The sequence below is a fragment of the Parambassis ranga genome, chromosome 21, assembly GCF_900634625.1.
Source record: "Parambassis ranga chromosome 21, fParRan2.1, whole genome shotgun sequence".
In the NCBI taxonomy this organism is placed as follows: domain Eukaryota; kingdom Metazoa; phylum Chordata; class Actinopteri; family Ambassidae; genus Parambassis; species Parambassis ranga.
Genome location: NC_041041.1, coordinates 11,302,142 through 11,318,021, shown reverse-complemented (window position 1 = coordinate 11,318,021; position 15,880 = coordinate 11,302,142). Strand labels below are relative to the sequence as shown.

Genomic DNA, 15,880 nt, shown 5'->3' with positions numbered 1-15,880 from the left:
AAATATCACAACTTCCAAAAGGCATTAAGCTGGGAACACCCCCGGAGCTCCGGCTACATATCCAGGTTCCACTCTGTGGGAAGAGGGATGGAGACTCCCTTTGCGCACCGGCGTGTTCCTCCACAGCATCTCCACAGCGTTCCCCTAATTTAAGATTATTACAGCAGATCTATGTGGAATAATGCAGAAATTAGGTTAGGCTGGCGTAGACTATCACAGGCACTGGAAATCTCACACGGAGCCCCTCTGAAGCATCACCGTCGTGTGGGTCTTCTTGTGTGCAAATGACGCTGGCTGTGGTTGGCTCGGTCCCGCTGATGCTCTCTTCTTCGTCACACAGGCAGCAGCTCAGGGTTGCTTCAGCTCACAGCCCTCTGGCCATATGAACCGTTTGCACTCCTTCAGTTTGCCCTCCTCGCCACAATGTGGTGATGATGATGATGATGATGATGATGAAGATGATGATTGGGCTAATTAGGGTAAATTCACCAAACATCTTCTCAGCATTAGATTGTAAACTGAACAACAAGCAAAGGCATAAAATGGAGGATGTTTGTCCTCTGATGGTCATAACTTGTCATGCTGGGAGTTGTTAAACCGCTTTGAAAGCCAAAGACCTCCCATGTGGGTGGATTCAATTTTAATATGTTCCAAAAGCTTTTCTGTCGGACTAAAATGAATCTTATTGAGTAAAGCGGTTGCAATAAACAATGCAACTCAACGGTACTTTGATTTCACTAAAAACCTTTGCAGATCCACAGTTGTGTATCATTCTGTTGTGTGGCCGCGACTTTTACTGGCAGTGTGCGCGTCAGAAAATCAAATTCCTTAATACAAGATTATTAGTGGAATCTGTGTGCGGGGGTGCCATGTGAACGCTAGGGGGAGTCATACTCCACAATGTGGGAATACAGATTACAGCACAAACACTGAGGGGCCAACCAGTATGAATTCTTTTGTGGTATATCATGACAAAGCAAACAAAAAACACGTTTTACACCAACATTTATCTGGCCATACATGCATTAATATGCTACAAGAACTGCCAACGAAGATGTTGTTTACATAAAGACACTTTCAAGCTCCACGGCTTCCAAGATGATAATCAATCACTTAAATAGAGAAAATGTTTTAGCTGCTCAATGGTGTTTGTGTAGTTTATGTCACTGCCAGATGCACAAAGCACAATAGGTTTAAACACCAGCACCCAATTCACTCTTTAAGACAGCTCCTCTTATACATTTGTTCCAATATTAAGAGCCGATGGATGAATTACATGACATACTGTGTTATGTGCCCAGTCTGAGAAATCCAGACCTGCACAGTAGTGAAACTGTTAATCAGAAGTTTTCTTGCATTGCACCATTGTTCAAAAATCAGTAAACATGTAGTGTCAAATTTGTTTAACTCTCAGATTTAAAAAAAAAAGACAAAACACTAATGAGGTATAGAAGCAGAAAGGCATATTCATTTTTGGAACAGTGTATAATTATAAACCAGAGATACAACATTAGATGACAGTCAACAAACACAGCGTTCAGTCTCTGCATTCTGAATGCACAATATATCATTTAATAATTTATGGTGGAATTATGTTAAAACCAGGCGATATCAGTAAGTCCACCTCAAGGGGGCGATCATATCAGAAACAGAGGTACAGCTGTGACAAAAAAGGCAACTGGACATGCCAACACTACTCCAACTGGTTGTTGTTATTGTGAAAAAAAAAGTCCTGGCATCTTGAGCAGTTTGTCCAAGACACAAAGATGGACAGATGAAGAGGAGTAGTTCTCTATGAAGTTGCAGACTTAAGATATGCTATAAGGTCAGCTCGCTCATTCTTCTTTTTGATGCCAGCAAAGATCATCTTTGTGCCTGGAATGTATTTCTTGGGGTTCTCCAAATAAATCATCAGGGTGTCCTCCTCCCAGATGATGCCTGGAAGTAAAATGAGCAGACACAGTGGAGAATGGTGCTTAACATTAAACAGCATGATCAGTGAAGCTACAGAAATACTGCATATATATTTATATATACCTTTGCTTTTGTTGGCATCCGTATAGGAGAAGCCTTCAGCCTGTCCTGTTTTGCGTCCAAAGAGCCCCCAGAGGTTGGGTCCAACCTTGTGCTTTCCACCATTCTCCACAGTATGACACTGGGCGCACTTCTGGACGAATGCCTTCTTACCCTTCTCGATGTCTCCAGGCATAGTTTCTTTTAAGGACAGAATCCACACAAAACTAGTAAGACTTTACTGCATCCAGATGTATTAAGTAACAATTATAAAAGATGATGCCTTCCTCCAGCCACCAGGGGGAGCTCCTGTCCCATCAATTTATAAGGCCCCGGCTTTGTTATAAAACTTTTCTGTTACAACACAGATTCCAACATGGACTCACAACCTTTTTATAATCGTTATGATATCAGGAATTACAGCCATCAATAAAATTGTTAGTAGTTTTTTACTTTATGGCATTTAACGCGTCGAAACTCGAATAAAGTAAGTTTCAAGCGAAGCCACACGAACAAGCTACCGTCGAAATACAACATTTATACCGCCAACATGTAAAAGCAGAGCACGTTTTTATAGTTACTAACTGTACTAAGTGTAAGTTACGGGTGTTCCCCGGAAACAGACCGACTGGACGTGACCACGTTTTATGTGGAGCCGGCACAGTCAGTTTGTTTAAAAGAAAGTTTAAAACGCAAAAAAAGGTTCAGAAATGCTCAACATTGATGATAATCGTCGTACCTGTGATTAATATGTACCCACTCGGATTAAAGTGTCTTCAGTCCCTCGGTTTGTCCTTCACCGGTCCAGACACTCACCAACGTGCTTCCTTCCACTGAAATTACTCACGATGAACGTCAGCAGTCACCTGACCTGTTTCATCGTCCGCGTGACGTCACGCAGAGTGTGTCGTCAGTTGCGAAATGAAAAACGTACTCATTGATTTATTTCTAACGACACGCTGTTCACTCCTTTTCACTTCTAAAAAGCATAAAATAAAAATGATATGACTTTATCAGAATCAGAATTACTTTATTTATCCCCGAGGGATAGAGGGAAATTATTTTTTGTTACAGACAATAGAAATCAAAGCTAAATTGAAGTATGAAATTGAAATATATAATACATATGTAAATACCTAGAAAGCATTTAAATCCCTGCGTTGTATCTAAAGAAGAAACATATTTACTATTGTATAAAAACCTTTACATAGTAAAGTGCATGACATGAATGTACCAGTATGAATGTGTCTGAGTGACTTACAGTTCAGAGTTCAGTAGTTTTACAGTTCCACATAACATGTTGTTTCCCATTTGTAGTACCTATTTTCCTATTTTATAGCTTATATAGCCTACTAAACATTTGTAGTTTTTCAGACATTTATATGTGCTGCCAGCTAGTAGGCTAACTCACAGAGGGGGGAGTAGGCCTACTTAAGTTTAAGGCTATTTTAAAGTAAGTAAAGGTGCATAATACAGGATAAATGTCTAATATTTTAGATTAAAATGTGCCTTAGCTCTGCTGGAATCACAGTTTCACAATTAATAGACTGTCTGTGTCCTCCCACACTCTTTCAGTGATTTCTGCCCACACAGGATTCATGTAATCCCTGTACAGGCCTGTGGTAGAAAGCCTTCAAATGAGCAGTTTGACATAAGGGATATTATGATCGTGACATGTTGTGAGACAGAGGAAAGCTTTGAATGGAGCATGTGAGAGTTAAGGGTGCTTGTGGCGAAACATGACACCTGATCGTTTTAGAGACAGACACACACAGATGGAAGTAGTTAATAGATATTTTAGCCCACCGACAGCCTCCCATCTTAGTTTTGCACATAAAAGGTTCTCCATAAATCCCACTGTGCGTGAAAATCTCTGGAGTAAAATCATTTCCAAGATACAGAGAATGAAACACTAATTAGCACCAGAAGAAGCTCCGGTCACTGCACATTCAAGTCGTCAGTTCAAATTAGCTTGCAGTGGCTAGTTTGTATTGTTTGTTGTACGTTTTTATTTTAGTTTATTGTTTAGCACTTTGTGACACCAACCAATTAGTTATACTCATGTGTTCTCCTTCTTTTGTGAGCTGATGCAAAGCAGTTAGAATCTACAGTCAGGTTTTATTTTGTAATATAGCCTACATTTCTGCTGGAAAAAAAATATAACAGTCAGACATCTGATCATAAAGATATGACATAAAGACTTTATTTATTTATTGGAAATAAACTGAATTGAGTTGCAGTACTTTACCTACTCTTTCTGATCTGTTCCATACTCCGCTCTTTGTCTCGCGGAGTATGGAACAGATCAGATTAATGCCTGTGCAGTAAAATGATGGGCCATGAGGGCCGTTGCCAGGCAACCATACAGTCCAGGTATAGGAGGAAACAAAAAGGTGATAGTTGCTCATATCAGAGCTTCATCACTCTACAGTACACCAAACAGTGGATTGTGTTACTTCAATTATCTAACACAGCTGGCCTGCAGTGGCAGCATTGTTCCATGTGTGGCTTACTTCCTGTATGTCTAATCTAAATATTACCTAGCAACAAATTAAATAGGCTACAATAAATGCAGAATATATACTTAAAATAGGTATGTTAGCTGTATCTTTATTTCATTTATTTATGTCTATTCAAAACAAACAAACAAACAAAAAGCATCTTGCTCCGGGTCCGGGCCATTGCCATTCCTGGCTCCTCCGAGTCCGGTTTTGTGTGGCTCCATTTCCGGGTCTTGTGCGCAGCCGCTGTCCGCCAGCGTTTGATCCATTCCGTTGATTTCTTCCCGCTCAAAGCCAATCTTGCTGCAGGGAGGAGCGAGCGGTGCAGTTGAGCTGAGCTGAGCATCACAGCTCGCATTCAAGGAAACGGGCAAACACAGCACTTTTTCTTTGACTTCACCATAATGTTCGAGCCTCCGTACGGCGCAAGCCTTTAACACTTTACCAGTAAGAAACAGGAACAGCCTGCTGCGGAGCCTGATGGAGGCCGCTTGTCTCTGAGAAGCTGGGAATCTCTGCCCAGTCAAGGAAGACCCCCTCAATTGTTTCCTGCGCCAAGAACTGTAAAGACATGGTCATCGCAGCGCATCTGTGGTAAGCTCTGCTCTCATTCTGTTTACACAACATCACTTCCAGGCGGGTTTATTCACAAAGCTGCCGCATTTTCACGGCGCTGCACAGCGTATAATTAAGCAGCATTCCTCGGTGCTGTGTGCAGCCAATCAGGCAGCATCTGTTCCCTTTGTATTTGCATCCTGAGTGATTCACCGAGGACCAGTCAGACATGACCACCTTAGCTACCTTTAGCTAGTTAGCTTCTAATCTATGCATCCAAACATCACCATCATCTCAGAGACGTCATCATTTTTAAGGATCCCTAATCCGAGGGGTGATTAAAGTCAGTGAGTGACGATTTAGAAGTAATGCGTCACTGACATTTTCCTCTGTTTAACTGCTGCTTTCTCCTTTAGATTATAGACTCACAGTATGTGTCCTGAGGATTATAATCTGCCCTCATAATCTGCCACACTCCTCTCTCTTTATCCTGTCAGTGTTGTAATGGAAACTAATTGAAAGTTAGCCAACTTCTGTCACTTACAGGATTGCTCCACAACATCAGCCTCCTCTGTTCTACTGAAGGTCAGCCAGTGACTTTGCAGTTGTTTTAAATAGCCTCAGATCACATTAATTAAAGAACGACAGATGAAGACCTGAAAGCTCAGTGCATCTGTAGCTGGTACACTGACATGCTTTCTGGAATAGATGTCTCTTTGATCAGTAGGGATTATTGATTGTCTGATGTATTGCTCGTCTCGGCCTGAAGAGTTCTCCTGCTGAAGGTGTCCCCGTCCCATTTAGATCTTTGCTTATGTGCCTTATTCTTTGACAGAGAGAAATGCCTCACTGATGTTTGGAATAATTACTTTATAGAGTCTGTTTTGTTTCCTGTATTTTTTTCGAGCCGATGCCAAATACAGATTTTAGGGAGTAAAATACATTTCAGCATGCTTGATTTCAGATAGCTTGTTTATGGTGGTAGCATAGAACAGCTGGTTAGCTGTGATAGCTAACAAACCTGGCTGTCCTGGATACCGTTTTTTTGGCCTCTGGGTTTGTGATTGTAAGAAACAATGAATATTTAAATAGATGCATTCAGATGACTTGTCTTTTGGTTGGGCTATGCATTGCTCTGTTTAAAGTATTCCCACATAGCTGAGCTGCCTTTTAATATTATTGTTTTAATGTGTGATGTTTACTGCTCTGCTGCAAGCAAAAGGGATGTCAGCATCCTAGACATGACAGACTTTAAACTTTATTTACACATATTAGTGTCTTTATTGACAGATGAAAATGAGGACAACTTGTATTTATCAACCCCCCACCACCCCACTCCTAAATTGGAAGGAAAATTTACGACGAATTAGTTAGCCCCTTACTGTGAGGACACTGCTTGACTCTGTTGCACTGTTGTCTGTTCAGGCGAGATGCACACAGCTACCCGTGCTAAGAATGTCAGACTCTGTTGGGTAAACATGTATGTGATGACACTGTTTTTTTCTGCATCCTGTACTTATCCTAGTATACCTGTGATAGGCCTGTAGTGTCTGATAATATAGGTCAGGAGCTGGATACCCCATTTTTGGCTCCAATACCAAATTATCATAAGTATTACGATGTTTGCTTACACTATAATCCAGACATCCTTCCATCTAGTTCAGTGTACTTTAACATGAAGTATAAGAGCTAACATGCAACAACTGAGAGGTTTGAACAGTTCACTGCTTGTAGTTCTATCAGGCACACTACCTTAAAAAGTATGGCTCGGTCTGTGAGTGTGTGTGTGATGCCCAGCTCTACCTAGATGATGTAATGTGTGCAGCATGGGATAAACTGGCTCTGTCCAGTTGGTGCTGTTAAAAAAAAAAAGACAGGCCTACATACAGTAGATGTGTTGCTACCTGCTTCCATATGTCACACAACAGCTACATCTATTTAGCCTGATATTGTACACACACTGTAAGTGGTCACAACACTGCTCTGCTAATCAATATGCATTATTAGTCAGTTGTAAATTCAGACAATACTTGTCCTGAAAGATCCTGTAATATAATATAGGGACACGACAAGTCTGCTTTTGTTGGCACACTTTAATTATGCAACAGTGAGGGGGGATCAGCTGCAAACTTGGGTCAGTTCCTGTAGAGTGCTGGTCAATAATGTGATACAGTGTTCCTCAGATGTGGTGACAACACAAACATGGATGTCTCTCTGCCCCTTACAGCACCATCACGCTTCATTGTGTTACATTTGTGTACTGATCATGTCTGTGCTGCATTAACATGCATCCACGACAGCAAACAGTGATTTTCTTGTGGCTGTTTAGCTTTGGATCTTGGTGTTCTAGACATATTGGATGACTAAATCTGAAGTTTATTTTCTTCATCCCCCTCAGATCTCGCAGAGCGGGGCACAGAGATAGTGGGATTACTGTCGTCCTCCGTGCTTCTCTCTAGGCAGCCCTGCTTTGCTCCTGTTGGCTTGACCCACGTCAGGACAGATGATAGTCACGACTTTATGTGTGATCCTCTATTATTGATCCCTGAAGGAGAAATTTGACTTTTCACTTGCCGCTCAGACAGAGGTCACAGCACATATTCGGCAGCAAAAAGCCCCAGAATCTGGAGAAACGTACTCATTATTTTCATCCAGATTCTTTTTTAATAGAAAGAGAGAATTATGGAATCAGTGTAATTATCATTTTTATGATCCTACTGTGACGGCAGTAGCTTCTTTATTTGTCAGACCATAAAATCTTACTCATTATAGGAATTTACAATTTTTCTTCACATTATATCTTTGCCCTAACAGCGCAAAAATAATGAACATTTAGTAAACTATTTCAACGCAGTGTTATTGTGCCACAGGTTTGACACTTGGTTTATCACTCAGCATTTAGCCCACAATCAGATGATATACAGTTGGATCCACAATGTCTTTATTCCAATAATCTCCCATAACAAGCAGACCTTTTCTTAATGTGGTAATAATAATGGTCACTGTAAGTGTATATTGCAGCTACATTGCTATTGTATACACAAATGGAGCCTGTCATGAGACTTGTTTACTCAGTTTGTTTCACGTGTCTCACGAGTCCTGACTACTGAACCTTGCATGAACACATTGGCTGTTTAGCACGGCTAAATTATTTTTCTAGAAAACATTCGTTATTTTTTGATTGTAAGAACCGCTGTGAAATGAGAATGAGAGAGATACTATTCAGTGTGACTGAGCGTGTATTTTGAGATAAACAAGAGGAAGGGGAAAAGGGATGTGAATCTGTGTTTTTGCTGATCTAGTCACATCATAGACGTGGTGCTACCAGCCATTATGGGGAAATTAGAGACGCTTCAGGCTTGTGTCCATGAAGAAGTCTTTGCACTGTGTTTAAGCACAAAGACACTGCACTTACAAAAAAATGAAGCTTTTTCTGTTATTATGTATACAAATGTAGTTTTCTACACAGTACTATAGATACTGTAGAATACAACTGCTCTGTCTGCATCAATACCCGATTACCACTCATAAAACCTACAGACAGTACTGTCATATTTTGAAGTTGCTATTGAAAAAATAAGATTTGACACTGTGTTCTATGTCCTGGAGAATATGTAGTTACTACATTTTTCACTACATTTGATGCCTGCAGCAGCTGTCTTGAATTTTGAGGTCAGGGTTGGTGATTTTTTTTTCTGACTCGGATATGACAAGATGATATCTGTCAGTGTTAAAGTTGAAATTTTCTGCTTTAAATCCTGACTATCCACTTCAAATACTCAAGTAATTACCTTTATCATGTTTTTGAATGGACAACATAAAGGTTTATCAGGATTTAGAAGGAATTAGTGAATTGTGCCCATGTTTATAATTAAAACTATTCTCTGCTAGCTACATTTCTCCTTAAATGTGATGCATACATTTGCCCTAGCCTTCCTCATACAATTTGCAACACAAAGACGTTCAGAGGATCATTTTTGCAGTGAGCTTTCTCATGTCCTTTAAGTTTAGTGACACCACCATGAGACACTCACAAAATGTCGACAGACTCCACACTGCTACGCACTAGGACTGTTGTTGCCTTATGTAACTGAAGGATCCTCTTTGTCTACTTGGATCTTAAAACTTCACACCCTCAGTGGCTTTGTCTCTGACTTCCAAACCACACTCTCTGGAAAGGAGTTTAAACTGTGCAAGCGACTGGAATGCCCTGTTTATTTCAATTAATATATTCAATGCAGATGCTTTCTCTGGTCTTTGGCCCAAACCCTTTATTTCCCAAGCAGCTATATTTATATTGTTTCTACTTTACATTATTTATACTGTATGCCTTTTAAATGAAGCACATAAAAGAGTGTATTGTTTTGGTGAGGTCATGCCTGTTCAGTCTTTAATGCCCCATAATGGAAACAGTTTCGTATTCTCATCCATCATCAGACAGCTTAAAAATCAGCTGTTACCAAAGTAGCATGCAACACAATAAATGGCGGCTGAACACAAATGAAAAACATGTGCAAATGTGTTACAAAAGTCAAAGAGCTTACTGCACCAATATTCACACAGAACACCATCAGCTTTAGTTACCAACCACAAGTTTGCATAGTGTTGGTTTTAGTGACCAGCTGTTTCAGAGGTTTCCTGTGGCCACCACAGGGCAGGGCCTGCCTCATCTTCCTGCTTAGAGGACCATAATCATGGTGGCCGGATTTAGAACAATAAGCTCATAACTAATCGAGACCTGATCAGACATTCCCTGACATGATGAGTGGCGTTATATAGAGCAACACCACTGTGCTTGAACAGTCAAACAAGCTGCTGTGTGAATATCAAATTTATGATGCTAAAAAGATGTTGCTGTATGTTATGTGCAATTTCCTTAACATCGAAATTACATGTGAACATAATGATTCTTTTCTTAACTTAGCTGGTTGATGTTTTTACTGTAATGTTTCTTGTCTTTTTGTCCTTTTCATGTCTGATGCCTCAGTGTTCATACCTTTAGCGTCCACATTCACAGAATGGCCGTGTATTACAACTGTCAAGTTTACACTGACCGCCCATCTGTCACTTCTGCTTTCTTATTAGGTCAAGGAGAGTGTATCTGTTAAATAGACTAAGTGGAATACTGAATGGACTTAGAAGCTTACCTCCCAGTTGGCTTAAGACAGGGCAGGGATGATGACGTTGCTGAAGGATCTAAATTATAGATTATGGTGTGTGAGCATGCAGGGTGGTTGCATGCTGCAGAGCTGCACAGGGGACTCAGTGGAGTTTCCCCTGTCACATGGGAAAGCCCAACAGAAACATCTTGTTGTTAAAACCACAGTGGAGTTCCAGAGTCAGACACAGTAGCCATGAGCACAAACTGATGTTAACAAACCAGCACGGCAGCCCACTTCTCTCTGCCCGTCGTTAGAAATATACCTTTGTGCTTTCATATCACACTTTGTTTGGTACACTTTATTATGATGTCTTATAGTAACTATACATATTATATATCCTAACCCTAGATAACAAGCAAATGTGGCTCACTTTTGGCATTGATATGGCCTTCATCTGGCCCTGATGAAATAGATGTGAGCCTCTAGTGGCCCAAATGTAAAATAGCAAATGTGGCTCAAAATTCCAACATTTTATGGGCATTTTTTGCCTAAATAAAATTAATGTCTCTTGCAGTTTGTATTCACAACATGTGTGTGTTTGTGGCATCTTCTCAATGAGAAAGTCCACACTGAAGTCCTTGATTAAAAACAATAGGATGTTTGCCCTTGCGAAGGGCAAATAGATTCGATAACATCCTCAGTGTCTCACTAAGCGTCTCAATACCTCAACTGAACAGTGTCTGTTTATCTGTTTGTTTTCAACTATCTTGCAATCGGTGTATGTTTTAACAGTGAGGCCTCCTGAGGTCCCAGACAATTACACAACCCCACTGCAGGCAGTATTATGGCTGTCAGCGAGGAGCAGCACAGTGCCATGACTAATGATAAAAACGAGCACTCCCTGCTGCTATCTGAACAGAAGGTTAACCAGACATTTGGAATCAAATGTATTTATTCAGAATATGGCTCTGCAGACTTAAAGGTTAACATCGTGGAGGCTGTTCTTCTGGGACCTTTGGCTGGTGTGTTGACCATTAGATGGGTGTATGTACAAATGGAGCTGTCGCTTTGATTCAGTATCCTCACTTAAATACAATCATTATCATAGTGGTAATTAGATGTTTAAGGATTTATTATGCAAAACAGTCCTTTGGGATGATTTCAATCTACTGCAGTGGAGGCAGTGACTGTAGTCTTCAGTAAACATAGTAATTGCTACATTTGCTAATTTGCAAACAGTCAATGCCTTGATGTACAGTGAAGTACTGTTTACTACTTCACTGAAGGTACAGTCTCAGCTCGGTACAGATAAGAGTTGAAACATTAAATGAACTGAGAGTGATGAATGAATATTTTGATAAACATTCTGTCTAGTTTAGTTAGAGAACATAATGTCATAACTTAATAGAAAAGACATTTCAGGACATAGTGCTCGATGAAGATGCAAGTCATTTTAACATTCACAGATTAACATATTGGACATGTTATTAACTGCAGCCCTGATACTGGTTCAGTTGGAGATCATTGACTGACGTGCACAAGTCTGCTGCATGTGTGCTGAGTAATCCTGAGTGGCATCGATCTCAAGGCAAACATAATGAAAGGCTTATTCCGTAATGCACATGTAATGAGAAGAACCTTAAAGCCATACTTCAAAGAATAGCTCGGGGTGCCTCAGTTAGATTAACATACTGAATCTGACAGAGGATACTTGTGAAAGCCTAGGAGTGGCTCAGATGCTAATTTTGGTCAACAGCAGCGTGGCTTACTATAAGCAACAGCACTGTGTCACAAAGAGGAAGGTGAAGTGGAAGCGATAGTGTGTAACTTCCTGACCTTTGTGTTTCAGATGAACAGCAAGAAGTGAGCGTGAGGAAGTGTCAAGGGATGCTCCTGAGCTGTGGGGCCCAGTGCTGAAGGAGGTCCACACAGCCAAACTGGTGCCCAACCATGTCTCACCATCGAGGCCCCCACGGCCGCACCATGAGCTCAGAGGAGAGGAGCTCCACGCCAGTGAACAAGACCTCCACGCCAGTTCACAAGAGCGCCTCCTCCTCATCCTCCTCCCAGCGTGACAGCCGGCAGGTAATTTCCAGGCCACGAGTGAGAATCCATCTAGAAATAGATTCTGGGGATGGCAGCACTTTGAATGAGTGCAGCGTGAGCAGAGGTGTACAGGGAGGAGTGAGCATTAGTTTTGGGTTGCAGCAGTCTTCTATCTGTGTGACTGTTTATGCAAGAGAAAAACAGGCAGATAGAGGGGAGCTGAGCCGGTAAGGAGACCATGAAATATTCATGCAGCAGTTTTCATAATGTGAAACAAAAAAAGGGTCAAACATTTTATAGTGGGAAGGCTAGGATAGTTTTTATGAAATCAGATGTTGTCTGAAGTGTACACTCTGTTAAATGTGAAGGCACTGTATGTTTTTATGAATGTTTATGTGGCATACAATTACACAAAATGCTTTTCACTTGTTATTATTTCACTGCTCTGTGTGCCACGCCACCTCTGATTGGTCAAGAAGACAAGAACACATCCTGATCCTGATTAGGCTTGCTAAACACAAGATGATTTATAAAACATAACAAAAGCATTGATGATTTCACAGGATGATTCTTGAGTGTTCTGTCAAAGTCGTAATGTCTGATTCTAGATCAGGGAGCCTTTGATTTGATTGAGAGCAGTAAAATCAACAACAATAACAAGCATTAGCTTGAATACATTCTGCACCTCTTGGGGGATGAAAAAATCATAATAATTTTGTTCTTGCCCATTTGGGCAATCTATATAGGGCATTCCTTTTACCCAAAGATGTTTTAATTTCCCCCTGCAGGCATGAATGATAAGCCCTGAGGCTAAATCCTGACTGTTAATGTCAAGCCTAATGTTTTTTTTTTAATAACCTAACTAAAGCTGTTTTTTGATTTTTTGGCATGAGATGTATTAAAAAGAGTTGTACTCTCTGCTTCTGCTGATTACTAATTTATTTCCTCTTGAAACTATCAACCTAACAAGGTTTTATCAAATGATGAGCTGACTAAACATTCTCAAGAAAGCAGCCTCGGGTTCCTGTTTGGTAAATAAGAGCTCTGCAGTGACATAGTGAACAATAAGGTCACAGGACAAGTGCTTAAACGTAACCCCGGCTGTAAAGCCATATGTGAAGCCCCCGGCCCTGCTTACCTCACTGAGCTGCTGTGTCACTGTCTGCACAGAAACAGGACACCGAAACTGGAATCTCTGACATCACAGCTTTTCCGTCGGCACTGGGTGATGAATATTTCATGAGGGACAAGCGGAGGCTTGGTGCTCCACTGAACATGTGGCACACTGTGGTATGCGAAGTGGGAGCCCAGCTTTGTGTCCACAGGAGATGGCCCTGTGAAGACAAAAAGGGAGCTGGTTTGAGAAATGGGGCTCGTTAGAAAAGCCAAGCCGACAGCCTGCTGCTTGACGAAACAGTTAACCCTTCTCTTTATTGTTCTTTTTTTTAATGTCACAGACTTTGATAAGCCAAGGGCCCCTTTGGAGAAAAGGTTCAACATTTCATTTCCCAGATGCTCCATAATCTCAAAGGAAGGTTATCTATTAGCTTTTCATTTTTGTCAATCCCTTTTAATGTGTTTAATGAAGTCAGGTACCAGGCCAAGAGGTAGCTCCTCAGAGAACAACAAATGAACTCAGTTTCCAGTATTAATTCTGTGCGGCTGCTTTTGATCCAGACTTCTATCAGTATCAACTGTTGGCTGTCGAATTGGTTTCCTGTCATGGTTTAGCTGAGGAAATGCTGTGGGCACTCGGGTTCTACATTTCTTCTTTCATCTTGATAAAAAAAATGTTAAATTTAATATTTTTAGGCATTTCTATTTTATTTTGTTATTTGGATTAATTCAGATTACCGTAAGCTATAATTGCTTTGTGGCTCTGTTTTACCTATGTATCGATGCCCATATTTAGCATTTGTCAGAGTCTAAATTGATCCTGGAACCTATAGCAAAATTGATAAATGCAACAAATTCTGTTAAATCACTAGAAAACTGAACTACGAGGGGTGAGCAAGACCCTCCTAGCTGCTAAAAAACTTTTGAAATAGGCATGCAGGCTGCAACAGTTCGCCATGTTGTGACAACACTGACCTTTGACTCCTCGACCCTTTGCTCACATTCATTTTGGTCCCTCTCAATATTTTGATGTATCCTCCACTGTGCTGGGAATTGTGGGTCGGAATAGCAATCTGTCTTTATCCAAAGTCTTGTTGCGTTTGTGTCGTTACATTTGTATAAAGCAGCTCTGCTGTGTTTAGTGTGTTGTGTGCAGGGACAGCAGACACTCAGGAAAGGCCTTAGCTAGCTTTGCTGGGCCCCTGTTTTTAGAGGAAAATTGAAAATAGGGCATTTTGTTTGGGGAAAGCCTTAATGGGATCCTGCCCCCATTTTCACAATCAATACATGTCACTTTCCCCTCTGCTGACAAGTACTGTTCACTCTGGAGACCCTCATGAGAGCAATTAGAGGCACTGACACCTGCAGTAAGCAAAGACTCACACAAACACCCAGAATACACATCGTTTGTAGATCTACAGTAAGACAAACACAGGACTCAGGATGTTGTTGCAGCTATCTGCTTCTTCTCTTTTTGCTTGTCATTTCCTGGCTATGATAAAAGGGTTTTTTTTTGATTAAAGATAGGAGGAGGAAGTGATTGTTTTCATGAAAATATTTAGGGAGAGAGAAGGGGAATCAGTAATGCCGTTATCAGATCTGACCCCTCTCACACTGTTTAGGCTTTTGAAATTATCCTTTAAATTGTTTTTGTATTGGCGACAAAAAAGTAGATAATCCAAGGTCTACTGTTTCATTAAATCACTCAACAAATGCAGAGTTCACCTTCTCTTCCTCTGTTATCCAAATGTTTGTGCTGATCGAGGCCCAGTGTGTCACCTACAAGCGAACAGGTCACACGTGTAGACTGTAACTGAATCTGTGGTGTTTACACAGGCAGTGCATGGTGAGACTGTGCTTCTCTCAGGGTGTTAACTTTCCAACCATGTGGCAGCCCATTCTCCTACTCTAAGCTTTACTGCTGAGCCAGCCAGATACTGCAGTGAAATCAATCCCCACAACAATTCCTCTGTGGTTATTAGCTGCTGCAATATCATCTTTCAGAGGTGATTGTGGTCGATCAGGTGAGAATACGTTACAGTGTCTGTGTCAAAGATTACACTTTCTCTCCTTTATACTAGTGGTGAGAAAAGAGTACCACTATAGGTGGTGGCTCATTGTGTCTGTATGAAACAGGACAAATCAGCCAAGGGCTGCTTGGACTACACCTTCATATAAATACTTTTAAGGTCTTCCTGTTTGGTCAACAACAATTGAAAACAATAACATCTGGAGAAAAGCACAATATCCTTACATTTATGAATGACGACAACTTGCTCATATAGTTACACCAATTGGAATAATTATCCGATTTGGTTCTTAAATAAACGACATCCTTGAAATAAAAAGTTACTGAATACTTTATTATATCAGAAAATATATTTATTTTGTCAGTTTTAGAGTACAACTATATCTGAGACAACAAGATTATAAACCAGCCCTATTACCTCAACACATCAAGATACGCTATGCTAATTACTAATAGATGAAGATAATGAAGATTAGAGCATAAAATAAAATTGATGCTACTGCAGCTCATCATGGTTC

General features: G+C 40.7%; 2 protein-coding genes across 6 annotated transcripts in view; one reads left to right on the top strand and one right to left on the bottom strand.

Moving 5' to 3' along the window:
* Window positions 1-1,446: 1,446 nt before the first annotated feature.
* LOC114426148 (cytochrome c) lies at window positions 1,447-2,900 on the bottom strand. The gene is made up of 3 exons (XM_028393340.1): window positions 2,753-2,900; window positions 2,038-2,214; window positions 1,447-1,938 (listed from the first exon to the last, which is right to left on the bottom strand). Exons 2-3 carry the CDS (start codon window positions 2,207-2,209, stop codon window positions 1,793-1,795), a joined length of 318 nt encoding a protein of 105 aa, XP_028249141.1. The 5' UTR covers window positions 2,210-2,214; window positions 2,753-2,900; the 3' UTR covers window positions 1,447-1,792.
* A 1,929-nt stretch (window positions 2,901-4,829) lies between these two features.
* Window positions 4,830-15,880, top strand: part of osbpl6 (oxysterol binding protein-like 6) — a 31,906-nt gene continuing 20,855 nt past the window's right edge. For all 5 annotated transcript variants that reach the window (XR_003669330.1, XM_028393316.1, XM_028393314.1 and 2 more), the window contains exons 1-2: window positions 4,830-5,108; window positions 12,021-12,256. Coding sequence is in view for 4 of the 5 variants with exons in the window: in XM_028393316.1 (XP_028249117.1) it covers window positions 12,122-12,256 (135 nt within the window). In the remaining variant the exon portion in view is untranslated. The remainder of the gene's footprint in view (window positions 5,109-12,020; window positions 12,257-15,880) is intronic.

Bases quoted from the DNA above. Each gene is read 5' to 3' on its own strand.
- LOC114426148 (XM_028393340.1), bottom strand. From the start codon at position 2,209: ATGCCTGGAGACATCGAGAAGGGTAAGAAGGCATTCGTCCAGAAGTGC. The intron at 1,939-2,037 runs GTATATATAAAT...TTTTACTTCCAG, and splicing joins GGATGCCAACAAAAGCAAAG to GCATCATCTGGGAGGAGGAC.